The sequence below is a fragment of the Phocoena phocoena genome, chromosome 4 (genome assembly GCF_963924675.1).
Source record: "Phocoena phocoena chromosome 4, mPhoPho1.1, whole genome shotgun sequence".
In the NCBI taxonomy this organism is placed as follows: domain Eukaryota; kingdom Metazoa; phylum Chordata; class Mammalia; order Artiodactyla; family Phocoenidae; genus Phocoena; species Phocoena phocoena.
Window position 1 is genome coordinate 52,171,198 of NC_089222.1, and position 21,424 is coordinate 52,192,621.

A 21,424-nucleotide genomic window follows, 5' to 3' on the forward strand; every position below is an offset into this window, starting at 1 on the left:
AGACAGGACGGGTTTAAAGGAGCAGCTGATTAGGGGGCTCTGGCTTACTCAGGCCAGAGGGAGGGAGAGGTACGGAATGTGGGGCCGAGCCTGCAGCGACAGAGGCCCACATAACATTGCAACAGCCTGAGGTGCGCCATGTGTTCTCCCGGAGAAGTTGTCCCTGGATCACGGGACCCTGGCAGTGGCAGGCTGCACAGGCTCCCTGGAGGGGAGGTGTGAGTAGTGACCTGTGCTTGCACACAGGCTTCTTGGTGGCTGCAGCAGCAGCCTTGGTGTCTCATGCCCGCCTCTGGTGTCCGCGCTGATAGCTGCTACTTGCACCCGTCTCTGGACCTCATTTAGGCGGTGCTCTGAATCCCCTCTCCTCGTGCACCCCAAAACAATGATCTCTTGCCTTTTCGGCAGCTCCATACTTTTTCCCGGACTCCCTCCCGACTATCTGTGGTGCACTAGCCCCTTCAGGGTGTGTTCATGCTGCCAACCCCATTCCTCTCCCTGGGATCTGACCAAAGCCCAAGCCTCAGCTCCCAGCCCCCGCCCGCCCCGGCGGCTGAGTAGACAATCCTCTTGGGCTGGTGAGTGCTTGTCGGCACTGATCCTCTGTGTGGGAATCTCTCCACTTTGCCCTCTGCACCCCTGTTGCTGTGCTCTCCTCCATGGCGCTGAAGCTTCCCCCCCCCCACCCTCCTGTCTCCACCAGTGAATGGGCTTCCTAATGTGTGGAAACCTTTCCTCCTTCACAGCTCTCTCCCACTGGTGCAGGTCCCGTCCCTATCCTTTTGTCTCTGTTTATTCTTTTTTCTTTTGCCCTACCCAGGTACGTGGGGGGTTTCTTGCCTTTTGGGAGGTCTGAGGTCTTCTGCCAGCATTCAGTAGGTGTTCTGTAGGAGTTGTTCCACACGCAGATGTATTTCTGATGTATTTGTGGGGAGGAAGATGATCTCCGTGTCTTACTCCTCCGCCATCTTGAAGGTCTCCTGCACATTAGTTTTTAAAGTATAAATACAACGGAATCTTAGAGAACAAGCCAGGTACAGTTACAGGTGCAATAAAATCTCACCAAAAATTTACTTGTGTTAAAGAGTTTTGTTGTTGTGAGGTTAGTGAAAAATGGTATTTTCATTTGGTCAGTACTATCACAAAACACAAAAGTAAAGGCAGTGAAAATACTGTACACAATTGACCTTACCCTGAACTGAGAAAGTTATAAAAAATCATGAGGCAGATAATTCTGAACTACTTGTCTCCCCTGTAATGAGAGCTTTAGCCTGCTCTGCTTTTCAGAACAGGGACTAGGTAGAGTCAATTTTTGATCATATTTTATTTGAATCTGCAGTATCGTGCTCACTGAGTACCATGTAGCTGCTTAGTAGTTGTTTGTTTGCTTTCATTAAAGCTTTTGTAAGTTTTTCCTGTTGACGTTCATCGGTCAGCTGGCTCCATTCATCTAATAGGTTAGGTTATCTGTACTTCCTTTGCTAATCCATTCTGGTCTTTATCCTCTTAATCCTTAGATAGTTGACTTACTTTAAATTTTTAAATTTTACATCCCCTTCAATTTTTGTGAAGTCTTCTACAACTGGCTCATTGACTTACCTTCCATTTTAATTCCTGCCATTGGTCATTCCTTGTAGCCTCCAAGTCTGTTATCTGATACCCTGGTTTCTCATTTCCTTCATCTTCCTGAATTCAGTGACTTTTTATTCTACTCTCTCTTAGTCTCCATGTCAGAATCACATTAACTGTAACATTTCTATTTCTAACATTAAATTTGAACTCCAAATTTATAATTTGGACTTTTAGATTTATAAACTCTTATTCTTTAGCTTGTTTGTTTTAAAAAAAAAAAAACGTTGAGCAAATTTGGAATGAAGAGAATGGTAAAAGTTAGAGGTATTTAAAATAGATAAGATCTAAACTGACTTCACTTAAACATGACAGGTGATGTATCTGTATTTTGAGTTTTTACCTTGATGGACTAGCATTTGTATCATCAATATTAGCACTTGTCATTGTTTTTCCTTTTTAAAAATGAACCTTAAAATTATTTATTTTGCTTAGCTAAATTATAAGTATATTCAAATAGTACAGTGGATATAATTAAAGAATCAGCTTTCTTCATATATTAATGTAAATGGGCCTTTAATATTTGATATGTATCATAGATCTGCGTCATATTTCTGCATCAATGTGAGTATGATACCGACTGCCTTTTGATCTTGTCTCATTAGCCAACACAAGCTATCAACAGTACATTTTTCAGCCTTACTTTGTCATATTCATGATGATGACCAGTCAATCTCAATTCATTAAGTAGCTTAATCTATATCATTTTGTGTTAATGTCTTTCAGTTGATGATTATAATCCCCAAAGAAATGTTCTTTTAAAAAGGCAAAATAATATACTAGGATTTCATGGAAATGAAAACAATAAATTTAAAGACCTTATAAAATTCACAGAACTCAAATACATCATGAGTCACAGGGTCCTTTCTGATTTTGCTCCTGTCTTCTCCAGCATTACTTTACCTGTGTCTTCCTTTGCATGAGTTCCCAGTTTAGGTAAAGTTATATCTTAACATAGCACCGTGACTTTATAATTTGTATCAATTTTTAATGTATTATTTAGTTACTTTAATTTTCCTGTTTTTCAATAGTATGTAGGTATCATGAGAGCCAGAACCATTTCTGTATTATTCACTCCTTTATCCTCAGTGCCTTGCAAAGCATCTGAGATAATTGTGTATTCTGCTCTTACACTGAAATCAATTATCTTTTGAACCCAAGGCAGCAATCCCAGAGCAACTATTCCCATTTCCGAATTCAAGGCCTTTTATTGAAGGTTCCTTCATCCTTTGATCCTGTTACTTCTCACAGTGCTTCTAAGTTCTTTCACACCTCTGGGATCTTTTCCATATATCCTGTTTTCCTGACTTTTGAGCTCTTCTCATATAAACATGAGCATTCCTGCTACATAGTTACATGTATGAATTTGTCACATAGTAACTATGCTTCTTATCAGATAGTAATTTTGGAATGACTGGTAGTTAAATAAGCTGCATATAGATTTATGTGATTAGTGCCATTTAACTTTTAAGCATTTGGTGTTTGTTTTTATGTTACTGACGATGACTTTTTTTTTTTCCTATAATCAGATAGCAAGAAAACGACACAAGGTTATTGGCACTTTTAGGAGTCCTCATGGCCAGACCCGACCCCCAGCTTCTCTTAAGCATATTCATCTAATGCCTCTTTCTCAGATTAAGAAGGTGCTAGACATACGAGAGACAGAAGGTATGGTCATTGGATAAACTATTGGCTAGATAAAAATAGTTTATATTCATTGAAAGTTTGATTCCCTTATATATATTTTTTAAGCTGGTATATTATCTTTAAATATTGTTGGTTAGTTCTGGCAAAGTAATTGTTCTTATACTTCAACTACATCTCTAGGAACTGGGAGATTTTTAGTTTTTTTCAAATGAAAATACTATCTCAGTCTGAAGGATATCTTCATCTCTTAAGGGACAGAGAGCTTTTAAGTGGTTACATGTCAAAATAGTGCCCATTCCCACACCAAAACTTATTTTTATTCCTTCAGAATCCAGAGACAATTGTAGTCTATTACCTGTGCCCCACAGCTTATAACCTTCCCTGTTGCCAATGGCTGTATTGTTAGGGATACACTTAGGATATGACCAGGAATAGATGTGCATGAGTAAGTACACCCAAAGTAACTATGGTAGACTCAACATGGGCTCAAATGTGTATTAAGGAAAGCTTTTACTCTATACTTTGGGAGTGTTAGAAAGGATTCTTTGAAGGCCTGAAATTGGGAAAAGTTTATACCTACTGGCGTAGTATCAGTTTTTAAAATAGTACCTAGTGATGTGCATGCCTGGCAATATTTTGCTTGTTTAGGCATATATTTTTACAGTGTAAACTGGTTCCATTACTGATCCTATCCTCAAATGATGGAAAGCTTTTAATTTATGAGAAACAATAAAAAAACCCTTGAATGGCAACTTATATTGCTATCTTTACTCAGTTGTCAAATTCTGGATTTATTAAAGGTTACATGGAACATTCACTTAAATGATCTCTATATTTTGGGATTATAATTATGGAAGACTTCATTGTTTAAAATACGTTCTGTTTTAGCATCTTGGTCATAAAACATTTTGTAACAATTTTAATATTTGAGTATTTTATTTGAACTAGATTTAAATAGGTTGAATTATTGAATTATTCTTACAATGTCACTTTATTTTAAAACTTAACTTCTAGAATTCTAAGAAATGATATAATCTAATTTTTTAAAACTCCATCAAAGAAAATATGAAATGTCATGGAAAATACTGCTTACTTAACAATATCATTGTTGGTTCCTCACATGGTACATACTATTATAATTCTTTCCAGTGTTTCAACTTAATATGATGCTATTCTTTGTCCAGTTAAAAACAGAGGGGAGGGCTTCCCTGGTGGCACAGTGGTTGAGAGTCCGCCAGCTGATGCAGGGGACATGGGTTTGTGCCCTGGTCCGGGAAGATCCCACGTGCTGTGGAGCGGCTAGGCCCGTGAGCCATGGCCGCTGAGCCTGTGCGTCCAGAGCCTATGCTCCGCAACGGGAGAGGCCGCAACAGGGAGAGGCCCGTGTAACGCAAAAAAAAAAAAAAAAAGCAGAGGGGACAGAAAAGGTAGAGAAGAGATAATTTTTTGGAATCTCGTTGCTCTGAGGGAACTTGTGTTAAGTCTGTCATTTTCCAAGGAGTAACATTTAATGTTTGTGATTATTCTGGAACCCTAGATTGCCATAATGCTTTTGCCTTGCTTGTGAGGCCACCTACAGAGCAGGCAAATGTGCTGCTCAGTTTCCAGATGACATCAGAGGAACCTCCAAAAGAAAACTGGCTAAAGATGCTATGTCGACATGTAGCCAACACCATTTGTAAAGCAGATGCTGTAAGTTCTTAAACCACTATTATAATGAAAGTTTAAACTCCATGGTAATATACAGACTAAACGTGTACGTTTCTAATGACTTGTTAATTATGGATGAAGGAGAGTTTGTGTTGTGTTTATTGAGGAAAACTGATTTAAAAGTTGTTTTGGAGGAAATTTTTAAAAATATAGACACATGAAACATTTCTTTGAGTCCCTAGCTTACAGACAGGGCCTCATATATAAGGCCTCATAGCCTTACAGCTCCTTTGGCTCTGCTATAGTGAAGCTTTTGGGACTTATAATGTATTTTCATTAGTGCTCTTTGACTTGGCTATCTGTGAGAGAGTATTTTGATCTATTGTCCTTTTATCTTATTGAGAGCAATAGGTGAATTGTAGCAAGTTGCTTTTCCTGTCAGGCAAGTTGCCAATGCAGTTTTCTTAGTCCAATCTCTTAAAATCAAATGCCATTATGAATATATAACCATTTTTATCCTGTACAGATTAAAGTGAAGATATATGAGAAAATCAAATTCTTGAAGTTAAATGACTCACCAGAAATCAGGTAGCTTGTAGTAGATCTTGGATGAAATCTAGGTCCATTAAAAGATAATTTGGGGGCTTCCCTGGTGGCGCAGTGGTTGAGAGTCTGCCTGCCAATGCAGGGGACACGGGTTCGTGCCCCGGTCCGGGAAGATCCCACGTGCCGTGGAGCGGCTAGGCCCGTGAGCTATGGCGCTGAGCCTGCACGTCCGGAGCCTGTGCTCCGCAAACGGGAGAGGCCACAACAGTCAGAGAGGCCCACATACCGCAAAAAAAAAAAAAAAAAAAAGATAATTTGATTTCTTCATTATATATGGGAGAGACATGTGATAGATATAGATCCCTTCATCTTTGCACAAATGACATAGATGGAGGAGAATGTATAGACAGATAACCTTTTTCAGTATAGTACTTGGACATTTCCTGTGGGAATAAAACATTCAGTTTATTATAGTTAAATCTGATCTTAAAAGACATTGAGGTATAATTATTATTGCTTATAAAGTAAATACTTTATTAAAAGTATTTACCTAACTGTTTAGAAAAATTAACAGACTTTTAAATTTTGTTTTTTAATTGAAGTATAGTTGATTTACAGCATTGTGTTAGTTTCTGGTGTACAGCAAAGTGATTCAGTTATACATATACACACATATTCTTTTTCATTATGGTTTATTATAGGATACTGAATATAGTTCCCTGTGCTATACAGTAGGACCTTGTTGTTTATCTATTTTATATATAGTAGTTTGTATCTGCTAATCCCAAACTCCTAGTTTATCCCTCTCCCACCCTCGTTCCCCTTTGGTAACCATAAGTTTTTACATTTTCTATGTCTGTGAGTCTGTTTCTTTTTCGTAAATAAGTTCATTTATGTCATATTTTAGATTCCACATATAAGTGATATCATATGGTATTTGTCTTTTCTCTTTGTGATTTACTTCATTTAGTATGATAATCTCTAGGTCCATCCATGTTGCTGCATGGCATACTTTCATTCTTTTTCATGGCTGAGGGGTAGTCAGTCCATTTTTTTAAACTTTTTTTTCTTTTTAAATTAATTATTTATTTTTGGCTGCATTGGGTCTTTGCTGCTGCGCACGGGCTTTTTTCGTAGCTGTGGCAAGTGGGGGCTAATCTCCGTTGCTGTGCACAGGCTTCTCATTGTGGTGGCTTCTCGTTGCAGAGCATGGGCTCTAGGCACGTGGGCTTCAGTAGTTGTAGCTCGCCACTAGAGAAGTCCCTATTCCATTTTGTATATATACCACATCTTCTTTATCCATTCATCTGTCAATGGACATTTAGGTTGCTTCCATGTCTCAGCAATTGTAAATTGTGCTGCTGTGGACATTGGGGTGCATGTATCTTTGAATTATAGTTTTCTCTGGATACATGCCCAGGAGTGGGATTCCTAGGTCATACGAAAACTCTATTTTTAGTTTTTTAAAGGAACCTCCATACTGTTTTCATAGTGGCTGCACCAGTTTACATTCTAACCAACAGTGTAGGAGGGTTCCCTTTTTCTCCACACCCTCTCTGGGATTTGTTATTTGTAGACTTTTTAATGATGGCCATTCTGACTGGTGTGAGGGGTACCTCATTGTAGGTTTGATTTTCATTTCTCTAATAATTAGTGATGTTGAGCATCTTTCCATGTGCCTCTTGGCCATCTGTATGTCTTCTTTGGAGAAATGTTTATTTAGGTCTTCTGCCCAGTTATTGATTGGGTAGTTTTCTTGTTATAGAGTTGTATGAACTATTTGTATATTTTGGAAGTTAATCCCTTGTTGATTGAATCGTTTGCATATATTTTCTCCCCTTCTGTAGGTTGTCTTTTCTTTATATGGTTTCCTTCCTATGCAAAAGCTTATAAGTTTGATTAGGTCCAATTTGTTTATTTTTGCCTTTATTGCCTTGGGAGACTGACCTAAGAAAACATTGGTACAATTTATGTCAGAATGTTTTGCCTGTGTTCTCTTCTAGGAGTTTTATGGTGTCTTGTCTTATATTTAATTCTTTACCATTTTGAGTTTATTTTTATGTATGGCGTGAGGGTGTCTTCTCACTTCATTGATTTACATACAGCTGTCCAGCTTTCCCAGCACCAGTTGCTGAAGAGAGTGTCTTTTCTCCATTGTATATTCTTGCCTCCTTTATCAAAGATTAATTGACTGTAGGTATGTTGGTTTATTTCTGGGCTCTCTGTTCTGTTCCATTGATCCATATGTCTGTTTGGGGGCCAATACAACACTGTTTTGATTACTGTAGCTTTGTAGTATTCTCTGAAGTCTGAGAGGGTTATGCCTCCAGCCTTGTTATTTTTCCTCAGGATTGCTTTGGTAATTCTGTTTTTTTTATGGTTCCATATAAATATGAGAACTATTTGTTTTAGTTCTGTGAAAAGTGTCATGAGTAACTTGATAGGGATTGCATTAAATCTGTAGATTGCTTTGGGTAGTATGGCCGTTTTAACAATATTAATTCTTCCAATCAAGAGCATGATTTCATTTCTTTGAATCATCTTCAGTTTCCTTTAACAATTTTCTAGCATTCTCAGCATATAAATCTTTGACCTCCTTGGTCAGGTTTATTCCTAAATATTTTGTGTGTGTATGATGTGGTTTTAAAAGGGATTTTTTCTTTTTCTTTTTTTAACTTTCTGATATTTCATTGTTAGTGTAAAGAAATACAGCAGATTTCTGTATGTTAATCTTGTATCATTACCTTGCTGAATTTATCAGTTCTAATAGTTTTTGTGTGGAGTCTATAGGGTTTTTTATATTTAGTGTCATGTCATCTGCATGTAATGACAGTTTTACCTCTTTTCCAATTTTGATACATTTTATTCCTTTTCTTGTCCATTGCTGTGGCTCAGACTTCCAATCCTATATTGAATAGAAGTGGTGGGAGTGGGCACCCTTGTCTTGTTCCAGATTTTAGCAGGGAGGCTTTCAGCTTTTCACCATTGAATATTATCTTGGCTGGGGGTTTGTCAAAACAGCTTTTATTATGTTGCAGTATGTTCCCTCTATACCGGCTTTGGTAAGAGTTTTTATCATGAATGGACATTGAATTTTATCAGATGCTTTTCCTGCATCTGTTGAGATGATCATGTGTTTTTTGTCTTTTCTTTTGTTGATGTGGTGTTATCACACTGATATTTGTATGTCGAACCATCTTTGTGACCCTGGGATGAATCCAACTTGATTGTGGTATATGATCTTGTTTTTATGTGTTGTTGGATTTGGTTTGCTAATATTTTGTTGAGAATTTTTTCATTTATATTCATCAAAGATATTGGCCTTTAATTTTCTTTTTTGGTATTGTTTTTGGTTTTGGTATCAGGGTGATGGTGGCTTTCTAGAATGCCTTTGGGAGTGTTCCCTTTTCAATCTTTTGGTGGAAGAGTTTGGGGAGGGTTTTTATAAGTTCTTCTTCGTATGCTTGGCAGAATTCCTCAGTGAAGCCATCTGGTCCTGACTTCGGTTTGCAGGGAGTTTTTTCATTACATATTGTATTTCACATCTAGTGAATGGTCTGTTCAAATTTTCTTTCCTCTTCATTCAGTTTTGGTGGGTTGTATGTTTCTAGAAAATTGTACGTTTTTTCTAGGTTGTTGAATTTGTTGGCATATAATTGTTCATAGTATTGTCTTATGTTTTTTAAATTTTTGTTGTACTGGTTGTTATTTCTCCTCTTTCATTTCTTATTTTGTTTATTTGGGTCCTCTGTTCATGATGAGCCTGAAGAGAGGTTTGTTGATTTTGTTTACCATTTCAAAGAACCAGCTCTTTTCTTTTGTTTTTTAATCTATATTTTATTTATTTTCTCTCTGATCTTTATTATTTCCTTCCTTATAAGGACTTCTTTTGCTGCATGCCATAGATTTTGTATGGTTGTGTTTTTATGTCATATGTTTCAAGGTATCTTCTGATTTCCTCTTTGATTGCATCATCAACCCATTGGTTTTTGTAGCATGTTTTTTAGTCTCCATGTAATCATTTTTTTCTTATTTCTCTTTTTGTGGTTGATTTCTAGTTTCATGCCTTTGTGGTCAGAAAAGATGCTTGAAATAATTTCTATCCTCTTAAATTTGTTCAGGCTTGTTTTTTGTCCTAGTATGTAGTTTGTCTTAGAGATTATTCCATGTGCACTTAAAAAGAATGTGTATTCTGGTTTTTTTGGATGTAATGTCCTGAAAATATCAATTAATTCTAACTGTTCTATTGTATCATTTAGGATCTCTCTTGCCTTACTGATTTTTATATCTGGAAGATCTGTCCATTGGTGTGAGTGAGGTGTTAAAAGTCTCTTACTATTGTATTCCTGTCAATTTCTCCCTTTATGTCTGTTACCATTTGCTTTTTGTATTTAGGTGCTCCTATACTGCATATGTTAACAAGTGTTATGTTAATGAGTGTAATAGCCTCTTCTTGTATTGACCCTTTTATCATTATAGAGTGTCCTTTATTATCTTTATTACATTAGTTTTAGAGTCTGTTTTGTCTGATAGGCGTATTGCTAGACCCACTTTCTTGTCATTTCTGTTTGCATGAAATATCTTTTTCCATCTCATCACTTTCAATCTATGTGTGTCCTTCGCCCTAAAGTGGGTCCCTTGTAGGCAGCATATTGTAAGCTCCTGTTTTTTTATTCAATCTTCCACTCTATGTCTTTTTATTAGAGAATTTAGTCCATTGACATTTTAGGTAATTATTGGTAGATATGTATTTATTGCCATTTTAAATCTTGTTTTCTAGTTGATTTTGTATTTCTTCTTTGTTCCTTTCTTTTTTTCATTTTGTAGTTTGATGGTTTTCTTTTGTATTACGCTTTTGTTCTGTTCTTTTTGGTTTTTGTGAATCTGTTGTATATTTTTCATACTCTCTTCCCCCACATTTTATGATTTTGATGTCCTCTTTTACATCTTCATGTTTATTCTTTAGGTGTTCATTGTAGTTATCATTGCTTTCACAAAAATTTATTTTTTTAATCTGTATACTGGCTTATTTAAGTGATTTACTTTCCAGTTGAGATATTTCTCTTTCCTCTAGATTCTTGCTTCTTTTCTATTTAAAGAAGACCTTTCAATACTCCTATTAGGATAGGTTTAATATTGCTGTATTCTTTTAGTTTTTGCTTGTCTGAGAAATTCTTTATCTCTCCTTCTATCCTAAGTGATAATCTTGCTGGCTAGAGTATCCTGGGTTGCAGCTTCTTCCCTATCAAGACTTTGAATATATCTTGCCACTCCCTTCTGGTCTTCAATGTTTCTGTAGAGAAATCAGCTGATAGCCTTATGTGGTTTCCCTTGTAATTAACGCTTTGTTTTTCTCTTGCTGCCTTTAGAATCCTCATATCTTTTAACTTTTGCCATTTTAATTATAATATGTCTTGGTGTAGGTCTGTTTGGGTTCTTCTTGTTTGGGGCCCTCTGTGCTTCCTGTACCTGGGTATCTGTTTCCTTCTTTATATTTGGGAAGTCATCAGCCATAATTTCTTCAAATAATTTTTTTTTTTTTTGCAGTACGCGGGCCTCTCACTGTTGTGGCCTCTCCCCTTGCGGAGCACAGGCTCCGGATGCGCAGGCTCAGCGGCCATGGCTCATGGGCCTAGCCGCTCCGTGGCATGTGGGATCTTCCCAGACCAGGGCACGAACCCATGTCCACTGCATCAGCAGGCAGACTCTCAACCACTGCGCCACCAGGGAAGCTCCAAATAAATTTTTGATCCCCTCTTCTCTTTGTTTTCCTTCTGGGATCCCTATTATGCATATATCTGGATACTTTATATTATCCCATAGGTCTTGTTTATTGCTTTCCTTTTTTTTTTTCATTTGTGTTTCTGTCTGTTGTTCTGATTGGGTGATTTCCATTATTCTATCTTCCAGATCACTTATAAGTTCTTTTGCATTATCCAGTTTGTTGTTGATTGCCTCGAGTTCAGCTTTTGTTTTGGCAAATGAGTTTTCTAATTTAATTCCCTCCTTTCTATAGTTTTTAGTTCCTTTTTACAGTAATGTGCATTTCTGTTGATAGACTTGCTTAATTACTTCAGTATTTTCATTACCTCCTTTTTGGACTACAGATCTGCTAGACTGCAGATGTCTGTTTCATTGTTCTTTCAGGGGAATTCTCTTGGTCTTTTAATTGGGAGTGTTTCCTCTGCTTCATTTTACTTCTATTTCTCTGACTGTGTGAATTAAGGAGAAATAGTTATCTGCTGTGGTCTTGAAGGGCTGTTTTTTGTGTTTCCCTGTGTAGCCCTCGTGAGTGTAATATTTTTGTGCAAGGGCTGTTTTTATTATGGATGTCTGCCACATTTTTCTTTAGTGTGTGTTAGCCGTTATCCCCTTGATAGGGGGTATGATTGTTACCGTGATGACCAGAGCCTGCACTGATGTTGAGCATGACCTCCTCTTTGCTCTTTGGTTGTCACAGCTCTGTCAGGGGCAGGGTCTGCACCCCAGTTGTTGGAGTAGATGCCACCAGCTCTGTTTCTGGACTGGTGTTAGGTAGCTGGGCTTGAATGCCCCTGCTGGGAGAGGAGCCCCTGATTATTCCTCTGCAGAAGCTGTCTACTGGGAAGTTGCTCTGTGGTTTTGCTTGTTACCTGTCGTGTTGGCTCACCAATGTATACTGTCTTTGGCACTGCCCTCAGTCTGACCTCAACCATGGGAATTCAGACAGTAAGCTGGGGTATCCCTCAGGTGCTGTGCTCACAAAACCACTAGCATAGATCTTTTGACATGGAACCACTGAGTTCAAGCACTGGTATACCATGGTCGTGCACCTGGACTGGGTCAAGCACCTGGACCCACCGTAGGAGCTACTGAGTCAGCCCAGACCCCGACCCCGCCTCTGTGTGTGAGCGCCAGCAGAGCCTGCTACCGCCAGACCTGCCCCAGCCACAGGAGCGCCAATAATCTACTCCGATGTCCTGCAGGCACTGGGTGTGCAAAGCTGTCTCAGATGCACAAATCTGCAGATATCACAGCTGCTGGAACACTCAGATTTCAACCCTGCTTCTGAAGTTGTGTGGCCGCTGGCCATAGGCTACGGTTTCAGCCCTGCCTCCATGTGTGGGCAGCTCACCCAGGCTTGCTCGCTCCCAAATCATAGAGGCAGAGCCTCACCCTCTGTGAGCACACCAAGAATGAGGCTGCTGTTCCAGGCCCCGCCCCTCCCTTCGAGCTTGCAGGTTAACAATGGGACATCAGTGACAGATCTGGGCTCCTTCTTGCGCATGCCCCTGTTTGCAGCTGTGGACCACACTCCAGCCTCTTCAGGCTGTCTCCATGCAGCCAATGCCAGTCTTCTCAGGTCTGTCCTCTGAAGCCCAAGTTTTAGCACTCAGCCCCTGTGTGTACCAGCAGATGTGGGTCCTAGGCTAGGGATTGCAGTGAGATGGCCAGGGCCTTCTGTGCAGGTCTCTCTATGTTCTTCTTGTTGCACACTGGCTGCAGCACTCTCCTCCAAGCTTCTGAAGCTCCCTTTCTCTCCCCACTGATCTCCCCTGCTGGTAAAGCGGCTTCCCACAGTGAGGGAACCTTTCCTCTTTCACAGCACCCTCCCAGGGGCACAGATCCCGTCCCAATTCCCGTTTTCTTTCTTTCACCCTACCCTGTTAGGTGGTCATCTTTCTTGCATTTTGGTTTTATGAGATCTTCTGCTGGCATTCAGCAGGTATACTGTAAGAATTATTCCACATGTAGATGTATTTGTGGTATATTTGTGGGAAGAGGTGAGTTCCACTTCCTTCTATTCCACCACCTCCTCTGGCCCTTGATTTGTTTGTTTTTTAAAAATTTCTGTGGGGGGCTTCCCTGGTGGCACAGTGGTTGAGCGTCCGCCTGCCGATGCAGGGGACGCGGGTTCGTGCCCCGGTCCGGGAAGATCCCACATGCCGCAGAGCGGCTGGGCCCATGAGCCATGGCCGCTGAGCCTGCGCGTCCGGAGCCTGTGCTCTGCAACGGGAGAGGCCACAGCAGTGAGAGGCCCGTGTACCGCCAAAAAAATTTCTGTGGGCCAAGAATATGTTGTTATAAATAAAGGATTGTTCCACAGAAAGGTTCATGGAAGGAAATACAGTGCTAGTGTGTACAACAGAGTGCTGATGAGAAAGGAGATGCAGACAGCTTTTTGTAAAGCCAAAAAGCTGCTCATTATAAGGAAGAATTTTTTCTCATAGTTCTAGATATCCATATATAAAATGGATTTCTGCAGTATAGTGATTGCCTATTATAGAGATTACTCCTGCATTTATCACAATGTCTGACTACATGGCTTATGCAGTCCTTTCTAAATTTATAACCATGATTCTGAAATGTAAATGGTTAATGGAAAAGTTTCCTTAAAATAAAGTCTATTGAATTACTAGCCACAGGATGGCTAATAATTCTAGAACTGAAATATAAACAGTTAATGAAAATATTTCATAAAGTAAAATTAACCACAAGATGGCAGCAAACATTTAACTATATCCTGATTTATACTGTGTTAAACCACAGAATTCTTCCCAGTTGTGAAATTTTGTTACTAAGAAATGTTTGTAAATTCAGATATTAGGCAACTGCAGTTGAGCTCTTTCCTACATTTCAAATATTATGCATAGTAAATTTTTTAAAAGCCCTGAGTCGGTGCCTTATCATTTGAGAACTTTTGCCATGTTGAAGAGAAAATATTTCTGTATTCACACACACACACACACACACACACACACACACACACACACTGTAAAAAATATAAAAATCTGATTCTTTGAATCAGTTTTTGTTCTTCTGTTATATACTTTTTGAGGCCTTAAATAAATTTCAGAGTAGAAATTATATCAAACACATCAGAAATCTTGAGTAGCTTCATTTATATATGCCCCCTATGTGAGCATATAAGTTCTTAAAGGTTTGATTTTAGGAACAGTTGTGTATTTTTATTTTGTTTATTTTAAAATAAAAATATTAATTTTCAACAGGAGAATCTTATTTACACTGCTGATCCAGAATCCTTTGAAGTAAATACGAAAGATATGGACAGTACATTGAGTAGAGCATCTAGAGCAATAAAAAAGACTTCAAAAAAGGTGAGTCTTAGTGAAATTATTATTCAGCATATCTCCAAAATGTATTTTTCAGAGTATATTAAAATAGTATTGCCATAGACATCAGGTAGTGTATAAAATAAAGCTGTTTTTGGTTCTAGGCAATGGCCCACAGAGATAATAGTTTAGCTCAGTGAATTCTTTGGCACAGTAATTATAACAAATTGTTATCCTTCCCATTTTAGTTACTATGATACTTCTGATGGTGTTTTAGGTATAGATACGTGTGCATTCATGTTAGAAATTGCATTTAACATGAATTGCATTCATGTTAAAAATCAGATATTTTTCAGCAAAGGGCACACAGTAGAGTCAGGAAACCTGGGATCTATTCCTTACCATAAGTGTGTTTCAGACTTCTAATGATGAAGATAGCTTTGTTACTTACCTTACAGTATTGAAGTTGTTGAGGACTACACAAGAATGTTGGTAATAGGGCTTTTTAAAAGTAGAACTAGACTTTTAATTTTACAGGTAAAATTTTGCAACTGTAGTCTACTTGCTAGGTTTATAAGTCTTGGTTGTTTTCCTTGCCTTTGAGGGGAGGCTTTATACTTTAATCATCATTTATCTCTGCATTTAACATGTATGATGTATAGTAGATAAACATGTTAACAGTGATGATTCAAATAAACTCCTACACTTTTTCAATTAAAGAAATTGAGGTTTAAGTGACTTTGGATCAAAGATCTCACAACTAAATTGTAGCAAAATCAGATAACACCCAGGTTTCTTCTCTCATGCCAAATTTTCCCTCCCACTTTCTCTTGCTGGACTAGTGTAGGTGCTCTATGAAACCAAGATGGAGTAATCTACAATGTACTACATTTTCTCACTGCTTTGTCCAAAGAGATTCTAATTTTGCTATATACTTTTTATAGAAAAACTTTTGGTGTGAATTTGGCTTTGTTTACATATAATTGTTCTAATCAGTTAGATTTGTCTAGGTTTTTTAATTAATTGTAATTTAACTCTAGGTTACAAGAGCATTCTCTTTCTCCAAAACTCCAAAAAGAGCTCTACGAAGGGCTCTTATGACATCCCAAAGTTCAGTGGAGGGAAGAAGTCCTTCTAGCAATGATAAGCATGTAATGAGTCGTCTGTCTAGCACATCTTCATTAGCAGTAAGTGATTTTGATTTAATGGGCTAAATGACTCCAAATTTATGAAGTTGGTGTGGAATTTGTTAACTTTTTAAAGACGGAAATATTAATATCTCCATCAATTTTTTGGATATATCTAAGCATCTGACCTCTTTACTGGGTTAGGTAACTGAGAAAACCTCACTTAATGAACTAGAGACTTACTTAATGTGTAGTTTGATATGAAATTTTACTGGGATTGAGTTGTAGGTCTCTAAGAAACATGTTTCAATCTGGCCTATCACTTTACTGATGTAAATAGCCATGGTTCTATTTATAGATTGGCTCCAGTAATATAGCAGAGACTGAGTTTTATTTCTTTCATTATTTATGTGATGAATATATAATCTCTGAAGCTGTGAATATCAAAGGATGATATGGGTTCTAAATTCATGTATATATTTTTAAATGTTTCCTGAGCAATCCAAATTCCCAACAGTGTCAGAATTTTAGTCATTTAATTAATATTAAGGGCATTTCTAACATTTATTACTGTCACTAAATAGTGATGTATCTGTCCTTTGTAAAAATTATTAACCTTACCTACTAAGGTTAAGAAAAGCAAGTGACTGTCACTTCTTAGCTGTATGTCCTTCAGCAAGTTTCCTATTCTCTCTTATCCCCATTTTTGCAGATGAGAGAAAAGAGGTTAATAGTACTTACCTATGGTGTTATTGTAGAAAGTAAATACACACACACACTCACGTATAATGTGATTTTGTACTCAAAGGCAGCTTGAGTAGTGGTTAAGAGCATGAACTCTGGAACTCACATGTTCAAATCCCGGTTCTGCTATTTGCTAGCTGTGTGACTTTTGTCAGCTTATTAGAGATCTTCCTGTTTCAATTTCACTGTCTGTAAAATGAATCTAAAGTAGTAGTTGTAAGGATTAAATAAGTTAATATACACAAAGGGAGTGCTTTGGTGTTTTATAAATGGTTACCTTTAATTGTTAAAGTTTATACAGAAAAGGCACATAATGCTTCATAACTTATTTTTTATAAAGCTAGTTAAGTCGTTAGTTAATATACATCAAAGGTTACAGCTAATATGAGTATGTTTATACAGAACTTTTAATCAAGATTAACCTTCCAGTGAGAGAGAAGTTGTACTTAGTTGATGATATAAATTTTTGCAAAGAAATTTGATTAATGAAAAATATATTGAAATTGACAAAATTTAGCATTCATTTACTAAAATCGGACTGTAAGCTTTCTGAAGTCCAAAGTACTATCCCTTGTTTATTTCCTGCATTTATAGTAACTATTATAAACATTATTGCTTTTCAAATGAAGATAATTGGATTTAATAGAAGAATTTTGTAAAATTAATATATATTATTTATGGTTTTGTCAATTTTATGTAGACAACATAAATAAGAAGTACCTAAAATATCTTTAAGACGTTCATGTCCTCTTCTCAATTGCCTATTTCTGTTCTAACAGATTACCCATTCTGTTTCCACAAGCACTATAATTGGATTTACTAAGCATGGTTATGTTCAGCGCTCAAACTCTACTGGTGGGCGCTCTCAAAACTCCTGGTTTCGATCTATACGTCATTCTGCCTCACGAGCTAGTTTTTCAGAGGTGCTAGAAGGAAATACTGAGTTTTCAAATTTCAAAAAAAGTTCTATCCAAGTCATCTTTGACATTTGTGAAGAATTAGGAGATATGCCAACCAGTAATGGAAACAAGCCTCGTGAAGTTTAATGTGAGCTTATTAGCTATTTGAAGTTTGCATTTGTGAAAAAAGAAAGTTTTTTTCTCCACTGAATTACTTATTAGGTGGGTGGGGACTTTTGAATTCACAACTTTATAACTGCTTTGAATTCACAACATAGGCTTAATAGAGTTTCTTTGCTTATTGGCACATAAAGATATGTTTGCAAGGTAATTTACTCATAAGTCCAGAAAAAATCAGTCCCATTAGAGATTTTCTTATTTATGAAAATGATTATTTAAAAAATAGTAGTAATTGTCCTGTGAAGTGGATTTATATTACAGATCTGATTCTTAATCTTAGATTTATGACATTTATGTAAAATTTATGCTTTTAATATGGCAAATCGTAAAGGTTTTACCTGAGGAAAATGTAAACTATTATACTATCTACTTAAATCATTTCTTTGCTATCACTTGAATGGTAATACTTTACCAACCTAGCTCTTTAAACACGTCATTTTATTTACTACCTAGTTGAAGAGAACTTATAGCTAGCTACCTTGCTGGCTCTAAGTTTAGTTACAGTTAGCCATTAATATCTGCTAAAATAAAACAGTACCTTTATAATTTGTTTTGATTTACACCCCCTCTTGAGTGTTTGGTATTCATGTCTATGTTTCTTTGTTATTAAAAATCTGATGATATTTAACTTTGACACTCTGAAACAATAAGTTTAGACAGCTTAGTATATTAATAATCTCTATTATCAAAAGCACTGCTGTTTTGCTCAATTTTTACATGGAGCAAAATCATACATACACACAAACACATACAGACATATAAATATGGGTTGCATACATAATATAAAAACTCTTTTGGAGTTTATGACTTTTAATTTAGAAAATTATTTCCCACGAAGTAATTTTACTCCTCTTAATTCTGCTTTATGATTAAGTTAAGAAGAAACCACTAGGGTTTATCTTTTTAACCTCAAAACTTATACTCTAATTTATAATTTAAAAAAAACCTGAAACACTAAGCATATATCTATTTCAACTGAGTTCATATGTAGTAAACTAGTCTATACATTTGTTTCTTGTTTTCAGAATTCTGAAATAGTTTTAATTATGTGTTCTCCCCACCCTTCCCCCTAATTTTAAGTTTATTTAAAGAGTTTAGATTTTTCAGATATCTTAATTGTTATGATAATTTGTAAAATGTAAAAATGACATGTATGATACTAAACTGTATATTACAATTTTTAAAAGAAAAAATTTTAAATACACAATATTTTGTCTTTACAGGGCATCCCATCTCCTTCCCTTGTCAGCCTTCCTTCCTTCTTTGAAAGGAGAAGTCATACTTTAAGTAGATCTACAACTCATTTGATATGAAGCTTAAAAAAATCTTAATTTGTAGAAACTTTTAAACAACCTCATATTCAAATAAGAAACTGACTTAAATGGTACTTGTCGTTAGCACTTGCTGAACGCTGGAAAGAAGGTAACACTAAACTATGCCATTTTATTTTCTTCTTGAAAGAGTAAGATTAACCTCTTACATTTTTTGAGTTAATTCATGTAAAAAATTATATTGATTTTGATGTAATTTTTCTCTTTGTTGAATGCAATTGAAGACCAATCATTTAAGTTATTCATGATATTAGTAACTTTGCCATGTGATACAGTAAATAAATTTTATTGGCTGACGCCAAATACTGCTGTGAATCTCTTTGTATAGTGTCCATGAATGAATTTTTGGAAATAAATATCTGTGTATCTCAATTTGTTCAGAAATTAAGTGATACCACAGTACTTACTAGATAAAAACCTGCATAGATCTCTGAATAGTGGGTTCTTGGTCCACATGTGCTATTTAAAGTAGTTATTTAACTGCTCCTTTTGCAGTTTATTTTATAAATAAAGATACAGCATGTGGATTTTAAAAGATTTGCCGCTATTAACAAGAATAACAGTTAAAGGAGATGGTTTCAAAATACGCTTGCAAATTGAGATAAGGGCAGAAAGATTAGAAAATAATGTATATTTTGCACAAACATGATACTGGTGTATACTTGTAGCTGTTTAAGGGACAATATACTTATGATGATTTTAGCCACTAGCAAATCTTGATTTAGTTTGACAGTGTGTGGAATTTTATTTTGAAGGATAAGACTATGGGGAAATTGTGGTAAAGATTGTTTATATTCTTTATGAAATAATTCTAAAGTTGGCTAACCTGCTGTAAAATACATAGATATGTGTATGGTCAAATTTTTATCATGGCCTTATAATTAAGTGTAAAACTGAAATACATTTATTTGCTTTTGTAAAATACTTTTCAAACCCTGATGTTATCTTTCACAGTAGTCTTTTTTTAAGTCAGTAATACAAATTAATCAAGTTCCTATGAATAAATGCATTTTTATTTCCTACCTGTTTAGGGAGTACTGCAAATGTTTAACTGTCACTTAACAATTTTCAGTTATCAGTTATAATAGTTTAACTGACTATATAGATTTTTTTCTATGCCACATATGTACCACTTTTAAATAGTAAATGATCCTTTATTGCTATATTTTAAAAGCAGTTGTATTAGGAAGAACTTTGTAAATAAATACTTAAAACTCAAGTATATTTTATGTTTCATGTTTTAAACAGTTCTTTCAGATAAATTTTCATAAGCCAGTATGAATGCTTATATCAACCTTTGCTCTGTTGTGTATTTGCTTGCATATTTATTGCTTATTCCTCCCTCTATAGTATTTGTAAGCATTATGTATACTGGGCAATGTGTAAGTTAGGAGTCATTAATCTGGAATCTACTTTGCAGAATGGAGGTAGTGAATCCTATGATAGTTTATATAAAAGTTTGTGTTTATGTGCATGTATGCATTTTTTCTGGCAGAAAATACACAACTTTTATCATTGTATTGGGATGGAGGGAGCTATGGTTGCCTCCAAAGATGTGGATTTTCCAGGGAGAGGAAGTGATGTGAGAAAAGGCATGAACTTGGAAATGTATTGGATGTTCACTGGCAACGTGTAGCAGGTAGTTAATTTTAACTTTAAAGGGAGCTTTAAAGTCAGTGTGGGAAGGTACTCTTACCCAGGAGTGTGGATGCAGGAAGATGTGAGCAAATTGGAACTCATTACTGCAACAGAATACCACAATTCTCACAGACATATTTCTAGGGGAATGTAACTTATTAATGCTGATACAGGAAGAAATAGAACACATATAAATGTTCCTATAAACACTATAGAAATGGAATCCACATTTAAAATTATTCCTAGAAAAAAATCATCAGGCCCAGATGGCTTCACTGGATAATGCTATTCAATATTTAATGAAGAATTAATACCAATCTTACACAAATACTTAAAAAGAATAGAGGAAGGAAACGTCCCATCTCATTTTATGAGTTCTGGATAACTTTGGACATTTTAAGAAATGTTAATCCTATTTGTGAAAATACATGCAATATTTCAAAATGTTAACAAATGAAATATTGTAATATATAAGAAGAATAGTATATCATAACCAAGTTGGGTTTATGCCAGGCACACAAGGTTATTCTAATTTTAGATAATTTATCAGTATATTTTCCTAATAGGTTAAAGGAGAAAAATTATATTACCTCTGTAGTTGCAGGGAAAACATCTGATAAATTTGTCTCTTGTGATCAGACTTTTTGCAGATTAGGAGTAGAATGGAACATCCTTAAACTTATAAAAGATTATCTACCAAAAAAAATCATACTTAATGATGAAACCTTGGCAACATATTCTTTGTGATCAGAAAGGAGTGGGGTGCCTACTTCACCTTTAATCAAAATTTTAATGTAGTCCCTCCCAGTGCAGTATTGTAAGAAAAAGAAATGGTATAAAAATTAGAAAGGAAAAACCAATACTGCTGTTATTCACAGATGATATGATTGTGTAGATAGGAAATCCTAAAGAATCTACAGATAAGTTACTAAATTAAATTCTGATACAAAATCAGTATACAAGTATGAATTATATTAACA

At 36.2% G+C, this 21,424-nt stretch overlaps 1 protein-coding gene across 4 annotated transcripts in view; it reads left to right on the forward strand.

Moving 5' to 3' along the window:
* The window catches only part of ECT2 (epithelial cell transforming 2), a 63,911-nt gene extending 43,886 nt beyond the window's left edge, over positions 1 to 20,025 (forward strand). For 3 of the 4 annotated variants that reach the window (XM_065876800.1, XM_065876802.1, XM_065876801.1), the window contains exons 19-23: positions 3,159 to 3,297; positions 4,814 to 4,968; positions 14,463 to 14,570; positions 15,566 to 15,712; positions 18,699 to 18,788. In XM_065876800.1, the coding sequence (XP_065732872.1) occupies positions 3,159 to 3,297; positions 4,814 to 4,968; positions 14,463 to 14,570; positions 15,566 to 15,712; positions 18,699 to 18,788 (639 nt within the window). Of the gene's footprint in view, positions 1 to 3,158; positions 3,298 to 4,813; positions 4,969 to 14,462; positions 14,571 to 15,565; positions 15,713 to 18,698 lie in introns of all 4 variants that reach the window. The other variant, XM_065876799.1, reaches the window with a different exon arrangement.
* Positions 20,026 to 21,424: the final 1,399 nt, after the last annotated feature.